The sequence below is a fragment of the Carcharodon carcharias genome, chromosome 17, assembly GCF_017639515.1.
Source record: "Carcharodon carcharias isolate sCarCar2 chromosome 17, sCarCar2.pri, whole genome shotgun sequence".
Classification (NCBI taxonomy): Eukaryota; Metazoa; Chordata; class Chondrichthyes; order Lamniformes; family Lamnidae; genus Carcharodon; species Carcharodon carcharias.
In genome coordinates, this window is record NC_054483.1 from 62,146,392 (window position 1) to 62,159,429 (window position 13,038).

General features: G+C 43.2%; 1 protein-coding gene across 5 annotated transcripts in view; it reads left to right on the plus strand.

Annotated features, from left to right (window-relative positions):
• Positions 1 to 8,984: 8,984 nt before the first annotated feature.
• The window catches only part of pcgf5b (polycomb group ring finger 5b), a 201,792-nt gene continuing 197,738 nt past the window's right edge, over positions 8,985 to 13,038 (plus strand). The window contains exons 1-2 of one of the 5 annotated variants that reach the window (XM_041209351.1): positions 8,985 to 9,306; positions 11,647 to 11,994. In XM_041209351.1, the coding sequence (XP_041065285.1) occupies positions 11,883 to 11,994 (112 nt within the window). In that variant the 5' untranslated portion in view covers positions 8,985 to 9,306; positions 11,647 to 11,882. Of the gene's footprint in view, positions 9,307 to 9,871; positions 10,058 to 10,091; positions 10,234 to 10,304; positions 10,544 to 11,646; positions 11,995 to 13,038 lie in introns of those variants that run through there. The other 4 variants (XM_041209355.1, XM_041209352.1, XM_041209353.1 and 1 more) reach the window with 4 other exon arrangements.

Genomic DNA, 13,038 nt, shown 5'->3' on the forward strand with positions numbered 1-13,038 from the left:
TTTGTATTTAGTTTTCTTGTTTGTATTTGAAAGTTCCTCCAATGTGGTGTCATCTGTCAACTTAGACAGCTTTATATTTGTCCCCATTAACAAGTCATATTTACATATTGCAAATAGCAAAGGCCCCAGCAATGGTACCTCTTAACTTTAGAATTCAGCAAAGGACAATAAAGAAATGATAAAGAAAGACCACATGAGAGTAAACTAGCAAGAGACATAAATGCTTCTATTGGTATTTTAAAAAGGCTTCGCAAAAGTAAGCAAAGAATGGTTATTGGCAAAGGCAGAAAAATTATAATGGGGAGCAAGGGATTGGCAGAGAAATTAAACAAATGCTTTGTATCTGTCTTCACAGTAATAATATTTCAGAAATACTGGTGAACCAAGGGTCTAGTGAAAATGAGGAACTTGGAGATATTATTATTCATCTGCTGCTGAAACCCTCATTTAAGTCTTCATTACTCTAGGCGTGACTATTTCAACGCACACCTGGCTGGTCTCCCACATTCTACCCTCCATAAACTAAAGGTCATCCAAAACTCTGCAGCTTGTGTCTTAACTTGCTCCAAGTCCTGTTCCCCTATCACCCTTGTTCTTGCTTACATACATTGGCTCCTGGCAAATCAATATCTTAATTTTAAAATTGTCATCCTTGCTTTCAAATCCCTTCATGGCCTCATCCCACCCTATCTCTGTAACCTCCCCCAATCCCACAGCCTCCGAGATATCTGCGATCATTTAATGGTGGCTTCTTGTGCATCCCCAATATTAATCAGTCCACATTGGTGGTCGTTCCTTCAGCCTTGCCTGGACTCCAACCTCTGAAATGTCGTTCCTGCATATCTCCCCCGCTCTACCTCATTTTCCTCCTTTAAGACACTCCTTAAAACCTACTTCTTTCAGCAAATTTTTGGACATCTGACCAAATATCTCCTTATGTGGGTCAATGGCATATTTTGTTTATAATGTTCCTGTGAAGTGCCCTGTGATGTTTTATATAAAAATATGTTACAAATATAAGTTGTTGCTTTATAGCCACAATGCTAATATCCATATAAAAAAGTGGAAAATTGTCCATGGTGCCCTCTCCTCAAAAAGCAGGACAAATCTAATCTGGCCAATTACTATCCCACGGAACCATATAAAAGTTATGGTGCAGAAAGAGGCCATTCAGCCCATCATGTCTATGCAAGCGAAAAAAGAGCAAAAAGAAGCAAGATGCTCATTTTAACCCCACTTCCCAGCACCTGGGCTGTAGCTTTGCAGGTTACAGCATTTCAGATGCAGATCCAGGTACCTTTTAAATGAGTTGAGCATTTCAGCCTAAACCACCAACTTAGGCAATGAATTCCAGGCCCCCATCGCCCTCTGGGTGAAAAAGCTTTTCTTCATGTCTCTTCTAATCGTTCTACCAATCACCTTAAATCTATGCCCCTGGTAATTGACTCCGCAACCAGGGGAAACAAGTCTTTCCTGTCCACCCTATCTAGGCCCCTCATAATTTTGTACACCCCAATTAGGTCACCCCTTAGCTTCCTCTGTTCTAAGGAAAAGAATCCCAGCCTATCCAATCTTTCCTCACAGCTGCAATTTTCAAGCCCTGGCAACATTCTTGTAAATCTCCTCTGCACTGTCTCCAGAGCAATTATGTCCTCCCTGTAATGTGGTAGCCAGAATTGTACACAAAATTTCAGCTGTGGCTTAACCAGCATTTTATACAGTTCCATCATTACATCCCTGCTTTTGTATTCAGTACCTCATCCAATAAAGGGAAGCATTCCATATACTTTCTTGAAGACCTTGTCCACCTGTTCTGCCACCTTCAAGAACCTGTGGGCATGCACTCCAACTCTCACTTCCTCAGCCCCTCTCAATAACTTCCCTTTTATTGAGCAATCCCTTGCTTTGTTTGCCTTCCCAAAATGCATTACCTCATGCTTTTCCGGTTTGAATTCTATTTGCCACTTCTCCACCCACTCAATTAAACCATTGATATCATTCTGGAGTCAACAGCTTTTCTCTTCACTATCAACTACACAGTCAATTTTTGTGTCATCTGCAAGTTTCCCAATCATGCCTTCCACATTTAAGTCTAAATCATTAATATATACAACAAGCAGCAAGGGCCCCAATGCAACCCTGTGGAATGCCACTGGAAACTGTTTTCCATTCACAAAAATATCCATCAACCATTACCCTTTGTTTCCTGTCATTGAACCAATTTTGGATCCAACCTGCCACCTTCCCTTGTATCCCATGATATCTTACTTTCCTGACCAATCTGCCATGTGGGACCTTGTTAAATGCCTTACTGAAATACATGTAGTGATTATCCACTGCACTACCCTCATCAATCCTCTTTGTTACTTCCTCAAAAAATTCTGTTAGGTTAGTAAGACACAATCTTCCCCTAACAAAGCCATGCTGACTATCCCTGATCAATCCGTGCCCAAATGGCAGTTTATCCTGTCTGTCAGAAGTAGTTCCAATAATTTGCCCACTACCAAAGTCAGACTGACCGACCTTTAATTTTCTGCCCTAACCCTTGCACCCTTTTTAAATAATGTTTTCAGACCTCCAGTCGTCTGGGACCTCACCTGTATCTAGTGAGGATTGGAAAATGATCCTCAGAGCATCTGCTATTTCCTTCCTGGCTTCTTCAACAGCCTGGGATACAATCTATCTGGCTCTTGAAGGATGCCGTCCCTCCAGTACTCACTCTCTCACTATGCTTATTGTATCTAAATATTTCACACTCCTCCTCTTTAACTACAATGTCTGCATCATCTCTCTCCTTAGTGAAGGCAGAGACAAAGTATTCATTGAGAACCCTGCCCACGTCTTCTGCAACAACCCACAAGTTACCATGTACATCTCTGATAGGCCCTACCTTTTCCATAGTTATTCTCTTTTTTTATTCATTCATGGTATGTGGGCATTTCTTGTTCAGACAGCACTTAAGAGCCAACCGCATTGCTGTGGGTTTGGAGTCACATGTAGGCCAGCAGATTTCCTTCCCTAAAGGACATTAGTGAACCAGATGGGCTTTTACAACAATCACAGTCATCATTAGACTTTTAATTGCAGAATTTTATTGGATTCAAATTCCACCATCTGGTGTGGCAGGGTTCAAACCCAAGTCTCCAGAGCATTACCCGGATTCTGGATTACTAGTCCAGCGATAATATCACGATGTCATCGCCTTGCTTTAATGTACAAATTAAACATTTTAGGATTTTCTTTGATATTACCTGCCAATATTTTTCCATATCCTCTCTTTGCTTTCCTAATTTCCATTTTTACTTCACCCCTGTACTTTCTATACTCCTCTAAGCTTTCTAAAGTATTAAGTCTTTTGTGACTATCATAAGCTTTCTTTTTCTGTTTTATCTTGGCTTGTATGCTTTTGGAATCAGTCTACTCTCAATCATTAATAAGGTGATGAAAGGTAAGCATTGACATTGTTATTAAGCAACATTTACTCATAAATAACCTGCTCACAATGCTCTATTTGGGTTCTAACATGACCACTAGGCTCCCAATCTCAATACAGCCTTGGTCTAAAATGGACAAAACAGCCGAATTCCAGAGGGGAGGTGAGAGTGAATGACCTTGATATCAAGACAGTGTTTTTCCAAATGTGGCAACAAGAAGCCCTTGTAAAACTAAAGTAAATGGAAATCAGAAAGAAAACTTTTCACTGACTGGCATCGTGCCTGGCATCAAGGAAGATGGTTGTGGTTGTTGGAGGTAAATTACCTCAGCCACCGGACAACACAGCAGGAGTTCCTCAGGAAAATGTCCTAAGCCCAACCATCTCCAACTGTCTCATCAACAACCTCCCCTCCTAGTGGGGACCCTTGCTGAAGTTTGCAAAGATTTCAGTAGTATTCTTGATTCCTTGGATACTGAGGCAGTCCATGCCCAACTGTATCAAGACCTGGACAACATTCAGTCTTTGGCTGATAAGTGGCAAGTAACATTCGTGCCACACAAATGCCAGGCAATGACCATTCCCAACATAACCATCTCTCCTTGACATTCAATGGCATTGCCATCGCTGAATCTCCCACCATCAACACAATGGAAGTTACCATAGACCAGACATTTAACTGGGCCAACCATATAAGTACTGTGGCTACAAGAGCAGGTCAGAGGCTGGGAATTCTGAGGTGAGTAACTTACCTCCCAACTCCCCAAAGTCTGTCCATCATCTACAAGGCACAAGTCAGGAGTGTAATAGAATACTCTCCATTTGACTGCATGAATGCAATACCAGCAGTACTCAAGAAACTTGACATCATGCCAGGCAAAGCAGACCACTTGATCAGCACCCCATCCATCACACTAAGCATTCACTCCCTCACCACCAGCGCATTGTAGCTGCAGTGTGCACCATTTGTAAGATATATTGCAGAAACTCGCTAAGGTTTATTTGACAGCACTGCCCAAACTCATAAACTCCAGCACCTAGAAGGACATGGACAGCAGATGCATGGGAAAACCATCACTTGCAAGCTCTTCTCCAAGCCACACACCATCCTGGCTTGAAAATATATTACTGTTCCTTCATCATCAGTGGGTCAAAACCCTGGAGCTCCCTCCCTGACAACACTGTGGGAGTACTTTCAGCTCACAAACTTCAATTGTTCAAGAAGACAGCTTACCACCACCTTCTCAAATAGGGATGACAGTAAATGCTGGCCTTTCCAGTGAAGGCCACACCTCATGTCTGGGTGATAACAATTGTTGTAGTGGATGCATTGAGAAAGGCAGAACTATCATCATTCCTGTCAATGTGGACTTCTCCAAATTTAGTTTTTTATGAATAGAATAAAACAAAGAATTTGTACCTGGAATTTTGTGACATGTGCAATTGTAATTTCATTAATTACAACAGTAATAAAGTGTCTTGCATGGTGATCATGCTGCTCAACATTTTGTGTCCTTCGCTTTCAGTTTTCAAACACGTAAGTAATTTTTAACCATCTAAGCAAGATCAAAGCAGATGGGAATTGGAACAATAAACTAGATTAACCAGTGACCATAGTAAACCCAGTTGTAAAGCTACACCTTGATATTATATATTCAGTTACTCATTAATTTTCCCAGTTATTAAGGTGGCCATATAATTTTATGATATCTCAGTTACCAGGCTGATACGTATTTATAAGCCATCCTTGTGATACTATAATTAATTTCCAACCTCAGTTACAAAGCTAATGATGCAATTTAACTACAGTCCAGTTTCTAAGGTAATGATATCCTGCTATAATTTATGTAATTTTTTTTATTATTCTCAGGCTGTGGGCACACTGGCAAGGCCAGTGTTTATTGCCCGTCCCTAATTATCCTTGGGATAGGCCTTCCTCTTGAACTGTTGCAGTTCATGTAGTGCAGGCATTCGCACAATGCTGTTAGGTAAAATGTTCCAGGATTTTGACCCACCGACAATGAAGGAAACCAATACAAAAGCAAAATACTATGGATGCTGGAAATCTGAAATAAAAAAGGAAACTGCTGGAAATATTCAGCAGGTCTGGTAACATCTGTAGAGTGAGAAACAGAGTTATGTTTCAGGTCTGTTACCTTTCATAAGAACAGTGATATATGTCCAATTCAGGCTGATGTGTAATTTGGAATTAATGATATTCACTTGTAGCAGTTCCCCTTGTCCTTTTAGAGATTGTGGGTTTTGGAGGTGCTGTCAAATAAGTCTTGGTGAGTTGCTGTAGTGGATAAAAGTTGGAGATTATACCCTCTGCTGATGTATGGTGGTGAAATAGGTGAATGTTTAGGCTACTGATTAGGTGAAGATCAAGTAGGCTGCCTTGTCCTGGGTGGTGTTGAATTTCTTGAGACTCTGAAGAACGGTCATACGGACTTGAAACATTAACTCTGCTTCTCTCTCCCCAGATGCTGCTAGACCTGCTGAGTTTTTCCAGCATTTTCTGTTTTTATTTCAGATTTCCAGCATCTGCAGTATTTCGCATTTATCTTGAATTTCTTGAGTGTTGTTGCATCCGTATTCATTCAGGCAAGTGGATAATATTCTATCACTGGGGATTTGTGCCATGTAGTTAGTGAAGAAGCTTTGGGGAGTTAGGAGATGGGGTACTTACTGCAGAATATCCAGTCTCTGACTTTCTGTGGTTGCCGTGGCATGTATGAAGCTCGTCAAAAGAGGTTCTTATCAATGGTGACCCTTCTTTCCCCCCCACCTCCCCAGGATGTTGTGGTGGGTTTGGGTTTGGGTTTGGAACGATAAGGCGTGAAAACCAGCCATTGCTGTTGGTGGGTTTTACCCACCCGCTACCGCACTTAGTGCAAATCTGGGACGATTCTGTCTTCTATCTCTTTCATCATCCAGGTTGCTCTGGTTTTAGTTGTCCTTTCTTTCCCCCATGTGGGAACGTAACTCGATTGTACACTTTAAAGGCAGCTCATTGTTCGATCACAGTTTTGTCTATCAAAGTTTGATTCCAATTTACTTGGACTAGATCCATTTTCATCCCATTGAAATTAGTTCTCCCCCAATTAATTATTTTTACTCTGGATTGCTTCTTGTCCTTTTCCATAGCTAACCTAATCATTACGATTTTGTGATTACTGTCCTCTAAATATTTTCCCACCGGTACTAGATCCATTTGGCGTACCTCACTCCCCAAAACCAGATCCAGCAAAGTCTCTTTCCTGATTAGGCCAGTAATGTTCTGATCTAGAAAATTCTCCTGAAACTTTATGAGCTCTTCACCCTTTATATTCTTCCAGCCTATATAAGAGCAATTAAAATCCCCCACTATAATTATGCACCTCTCTAATTTCTTTGTAAATTTGTTTCTCTATATCTATATTGATCCTTTTTCTGGACAGGATATGCCGATATTTTAATATCATTGAGTAAATCCAATGTTGCAGCTGAACTGGAACAGCTTAGCTATGGTTGCAGCTAGTATTGCAGCACACATACACAGTTGTATGCTACAATTCATTCACAGAGTCCAGGTTGCTGTGGCAACATGCACTTTTACACACATGTTGTAGTCTGGAGCTCTGGATAGTGATGGCAGAGGCTGCAACTTTCTTTCCATCACATGGCTGACCAGGAATATTTCCTGCTCTTACTACCAGCCACTGGTGTATGTTGGAAGAATGTGCAGGTTGATAATCAACCTCTTTGACCACATTATGAATGTACCTTCCTTAGCCACCAAGGCCCGAGGTGTGACTTGAACCCAGGACTTCTAGCTCAGGGGCAGGCATGCTACCCACTGTGCCAGAAGACCTACTCAGGTTTATGGCGCTACAGCTTAAATTTTGTCAGGCTCATAGTCTACCTATGCTGGGTTTTGTGCATTCAGCCATTTCTTGATGTCAAATGGAGTGAATCAAAAAGGCTGAAGGCAGGCATCTGTGATGGTGCGGACCTCAGCAGGAGGTTACAATGGATCATTTATTCATATCTGGCTGAAGATGGTTGCAGGTATTTCAGCCTTGATTTAGTAGTCCTATTACTATGCTCATGGTAATTTTATAACTCCCACATACTATTAAAATGATAATCTGTTCTTTTTATTCCTGTTACAAAGGTGAATGGCGTAATTAAATTAAACCTGATTAACATGGTGATGAAGTAATTTTCTGAATTCCAGGTTACCATGGTGTAATTACACAAATTCCAGATTATGAGATGATGTAATTATATGAATTCTTGATGACTATGATGATGTAATTGAATAAATTCCAGGTTCCCAGGGTGATGATGTAATTAGTGAGCTGATGATGCAAGATGTGAATATTAGGTCATCAAGGTGATTATGTCATTACCCGCACTGCCAATGGTTTGCAATGACATCATGTGTTTGGTACGTTGCTAAGGCGATTACATCACATGTTTTGCAGGTTGCTAAGGTGATGATGTCATGCTGGACCCTGCCATTGCTATGCTAATAACATCACAAAGGCTGAGTCTTTGAATTGGGTTGGTTCCTCCCACCCCTCCACCAAACAGGCAGAGCCGGTGGCCCCTCAGGTACAGTATAGTCACCACTCCCCCCGGCCCGCCAGGTACAGTAAGGTCAACCCCCACTCCCATGGACCCTCAGGTACAATCCCCACCCCTCCGCCCTGGGCCCTCAGGTACAGTTCTCCCTTCCTAAGCCCACAGGTACAGTTCCCTGCCCCCAGGTTTCCCCATCCCTCCAAGCCCTCAGGTACAGTTCCTCCCCCCCCCCCCCACCCCGTGAGCCCTCAGATACAGTTCCCCCTTTCCCCTGAGCCCTCAGGTACATTCCCCCACCCCTCCAAAGCCCTCAGGTACATTCCTCCTCCAAGTCCTCAGGTTTCCCCACCCCCGGGCCCTCAGGTACAGTCTCCCCCCCCCCCACCCTGGCCCGGGCCCTCAGGTACAGTCCCCGGTGAGCCCTCAGATACAGTCTCCCCCACCCCCCCCAACCGGGCCCTTAGATACAGTCCCCTGTGAGCCCTCAGGTACAGTCTCCCCCCCCTGCCCCCCACCACCATGGGCCCTCAGGTACAGTCCCCTGTGAGCCCTCAGGTACAGTCTCCCCCCCTGCCCCCCACCACCCTGGGCCCTCAGGTACAGTCTCCCCCACACCCCGGGCCCTCAGGTACAGTTCCCCTGCGAGTCCTCAGGTACAGTCTCCCCCCCCCCCTCCGGCCCTCAGGTAGTCTCTCCCCCCCGGGCCCTCAGGTACAGTCTCCTCCCCAGGCAACTTTTGTGACAGGATCTAGCGGTGCGGGCTTGTTCTGGAGGTGGGGAGTGTGCTACCAGGGGCAGCGGGAGAGGGACCAGGCCGCGGCCTGGGGTGGGGGCGGTCACACTGAGCGGAGCCGGCTGATGCAGGGGGGTGGGTCTGGGGACCGAGGAGCAGAGCCGGGGCCCGGGCGAAGGGGTGTGGAGGGGGACCAGGGAGCAGAGCGGGGGACCGGGGAGCGGATTCAAAGCGAGCGCCCTAGTTTCTGTCCAATCAGCGCGGCCTGGCTGTGGAATGCCCGGGCGATGCGTAAACAAGCGCAGAACTAAAACTCCTCCGCCCTCCCTCGGAGTATTTCCGTGATTTCACTCCTGCCTCTTACAGTGTAGCAAGTGCTGAGTGCCATTCACCCACTGACAAACTTGGCCCCTTCTCCCTCTCTCTCCTTCCCGGGGTGTTTATTCATTCCTTGATGATTTGAGGGCATCATCCGGCCGTGATCCCCACCACCACAAAAAAAATGTTTTTTTTTCAAAAAAAAACTCTAGCCCTCTTGTAATCACTATGGCCTCTTGAGAAAAAAAATAAGGTAAGAAACGCAGTCGCCAAAAAAAAAACCGAGGCAGAGGGGGAAACGAGGTGGTCTGCCTGACTGAGCCGAGCCGAGTTGAGCTGAGCTGAGCTGGCTCTTGTCTCCAGCCACCGTAAAGTTTGTGTTGGATGCGATCATGTGTCAGGATCAAGTTGCCCAGGCAGACGCCGAGCGACCTTGCCGTTAGTGCTGGTGCGGCAGGCAGCCTTGAAGTTAAGGTGCCCGGGCTGCTCGGAAATAAATAATGCGCCACACACACACACACAAAAACTGTGTTGGAAACTTCTAGGGCTTTTTTTATATCTATGGAGATGGAGAGGGAAAAGAGGTGGAGTGGAGAGCTGGCTGGGGGCTTGGATGCCCCCCACCACCCAAATAATCCTAGTACCACTCTTTCTCTCGCTGCCTCCCACCGGCTTGGATCCGATGGAAGAAGCGACTTTCCCAGTTTGATTGCGGCTTCGGCTCGGAGCAGACCTGTGTGTGTGTGTGTGTGTGTGTGTTTTTTCCCCCTTCTCTCTCTCTCTCTTGCAGGCTGACGCAAATAGTGACGCTGGTGGCTTCCTGATGAGAGACAGACGACACACAGGGCGCTCGGTACCGCTCAGCACTACAGTAGAAAGCGGACTTTCGCTTTCCCCTTGCCTGTCGCTTCATGCTACATCATGCTGCTGCGTAGTTGGTTTTTTTTAAATTTCCCAGGGAGGGAGGGAAGCAATCGGTTCATCTCCATTGCCAGATACAAGTGGTGAGATGAGTTTATGTTTGTGGATAAACTGTACTCTAGTTAGCCCAGGGATAGAATTCAGTGCGTAGTGTGTCAGCTGATTTATATATATATATTATATAAATATATTATATATATTTAGAGAGAGGGACACAGCATTGCCTGGACTGTGTACTGAAATGGGAACAGCTTCTTAAGTAAGTGCAGTGCGCTCCACACTAGATCCACGCACACACCTGCGCACATAATAACTACAGCACACCGAGTCAAACTGTCAGGGCTCCACGTGTTCAGCTTCCACAGCGTACCCATCAATTTGCTGGTCGGCAAAGAAGGCAAGAGCGCCTCTTTGAACACTGAGGATACCCGATTGGTGGCCAGCATTGCGATACGGCCTACTTTTACACAAGGCTGCATCTTACACCCTTTCGCTGCGTGACGATGCACAAGTAGCATTCATGTGAAGGCTTCATGTGCGTTTGTCTGGAAGTTGTGGGGCAGTACAGGGTAAACGGCATTTTGAAATGATTTATAATGCAGTGGGGTCCGTCAGTTTGAATGCAAGAATTTAAAGTTTCAAAACGCAGAGTCATTGGTGAAATTCTAAAAATCATCCCATCAGAATATTGTAACAAATTAAATTTTGGAAATTCAGAGAAATAGTTGAAGAATTTACTCCCAACTCCCAGTATTTTTCAGAAATGAGTGTCATATAAACAATTTAATTGAGAAAGACGGTTAGGCTCCTTAAAGTAACCAAGTTTAATTTAAATGGGAAATGTCATGTGGTAAATTATTGAATCAAAGAATGGTTAAGTTTGCAATAATTTACGTGATGTATTAACTTTTTTATTTGTGCTAAATTTCTAAAACTGAAAGTAAACTGCATTGGAACAGTCTGTGCTGTTACTTTGCAGACTTGCCTTGGACATCAAGATGACTTCTGATTTAATGGCTTCATAGCATGATGCTGTGGCTTTACTGTGAGTTAAGCCTGGTTGAAAATTTCCTAATGAGAGAATAACATCCCTTTACCTGATATTTTGACTATTATTTTCAATTTATTGTATTTCACAATTTTTTGCTAGATCATTTATGAAAGGTACTTTATTCTTATTTTTTAAAATCTTGATTGAATTTGATTCGTAATTAATTCCAAAATAAGCACAATTTACTATAATATAAACCTTTCACTAAAATGCTCAACTGCAGTAGTTACATTATTCTGGAGCATTCTTTCATTTGGGCATTATTTCTGTTGGCGGCAATATCTAAACATAATTACCATGAAAGATGTTTATGACTTAATGTTGGGATTATGATTTGCTGTGTGCCAAAATAGAGAGAGACTGGTTTGGTAACACCACCTCCGTTCCCACCCCCAACCCCACCATATGCACATTTTTCAGTAAATTTTTGGTATTAGATCAGTAACTTGGAAGTAATTTATATTTTAAAATGTTAGTTGCTTCAGGAACAACTTAAATTTAAAAAAAAACATTCTGAATGAGTAAATTGGTAGTTTTACAGCACTTCGATAGCCAATCACTGCATTGTTTTTCAGCTATGATTTAATGTACAGTTAACATCTTTATCTTGTAATGCTGTAGGTTTGGGACACTTTGTACAATACAGAAGAAGAGAAAAGCATAACCTTGATCCTTGACTAAAGGACAATGTGCTCCTGGAGAAGTTGATTTGCTTCAAATTTATTTCAACAAATTTCTCAGACAGATGCCTGGAGAAGTGCAGCTGTGCCGTGCAGCACAGCAAGTTCTTTAAGCATAGAGCTACCTGTCAACTCTGGCCTGATTTTCCTGTTCTTTTACTGTTACCTTGTCCAACAATGGCTACACAAAGGAAATACCTAGTGAGAGAATTTAATGCCTTCATCACTTGTTACATCTGCAAGGGCTATCTTATCAAGCCAACTACAGTGACTGAGTGTCTACACACTTGTAAGTAATGCTGCAAGAATTATGATATATGTTTCTGAATAATAGTCTGGGAGTATTGGATCAGACTTGATAAACAACTCACCGTCAATTCTTGCATATAACAAAAAGTGAAAATACCATATCGAAACCATGCTTGCTGGAATATTGTGACAGTAGCAGAAAATACTTAAAAGCACAGTTGGTGGCAATAAATGGAGACAGTTTCTTACAACAACAGCTGATTCTCAACATTAGTAAAACTGTTGCTGTTTTCTGTTAATAAGAATGAACTTTAGAATGGGATGATTCTATTCCTACTATGGCTGCCTGGTTAATGGGATTTCACTGTATTGCACAAATTAATCTTGTTATCAGAAAAGCAAAGCATACTATTGGCAGTTGTTGACCAATGGTAATAAGAGTACTTATTTTCACCTCATCAAGCTCCTATTCTAAGAACTCCCATGCTGTCTTCCACTTATGTATGTATCCCAAGATTTTCATCTGAGTGTGTATATTGGCTATCACTCTGGATCTGATTCTTTGAGCACCATTTTCCCAATATCTCTGCTGTGACATCTGGCCCCAAGCTATCCACATTTCCAGCAACATTCCCTAACTGGGTTTTACCCCATTCAGCATCCTAGCTGACCTTATCTCCTGCTGAAGGCCAGGCTTAAGCACCCTCCTAGATGATCTGCTACTTATCCCTTGGTTTTCTTTTCAACATCCATTACACCTGCTGCTGGCTCTTTCGGACAGATAGCTGCTTCATCCAATTCCTGGTGAGCATGCTGCTTAATTTTCATCTTGGAGATTAGCCTCTCTAATATTCTTCTCATCCCTGTTGCCTCTTCACTTCCCCCTTTGCTGATAGTGTACATTATCCGCTGATTGGCTCCATCGCCTCCCCAACCAATGCACTCATTTCCCTGTAAAATAAGGCCTTTGTTATTTTCTAGCATATTGATGATAAATGTATTGATATGTTGACCCTGACAGAAACCTAGCTTTTGGACTGATTTTCCCCATTACTGAAGACATTCTAACCTCTTACACCTTCTG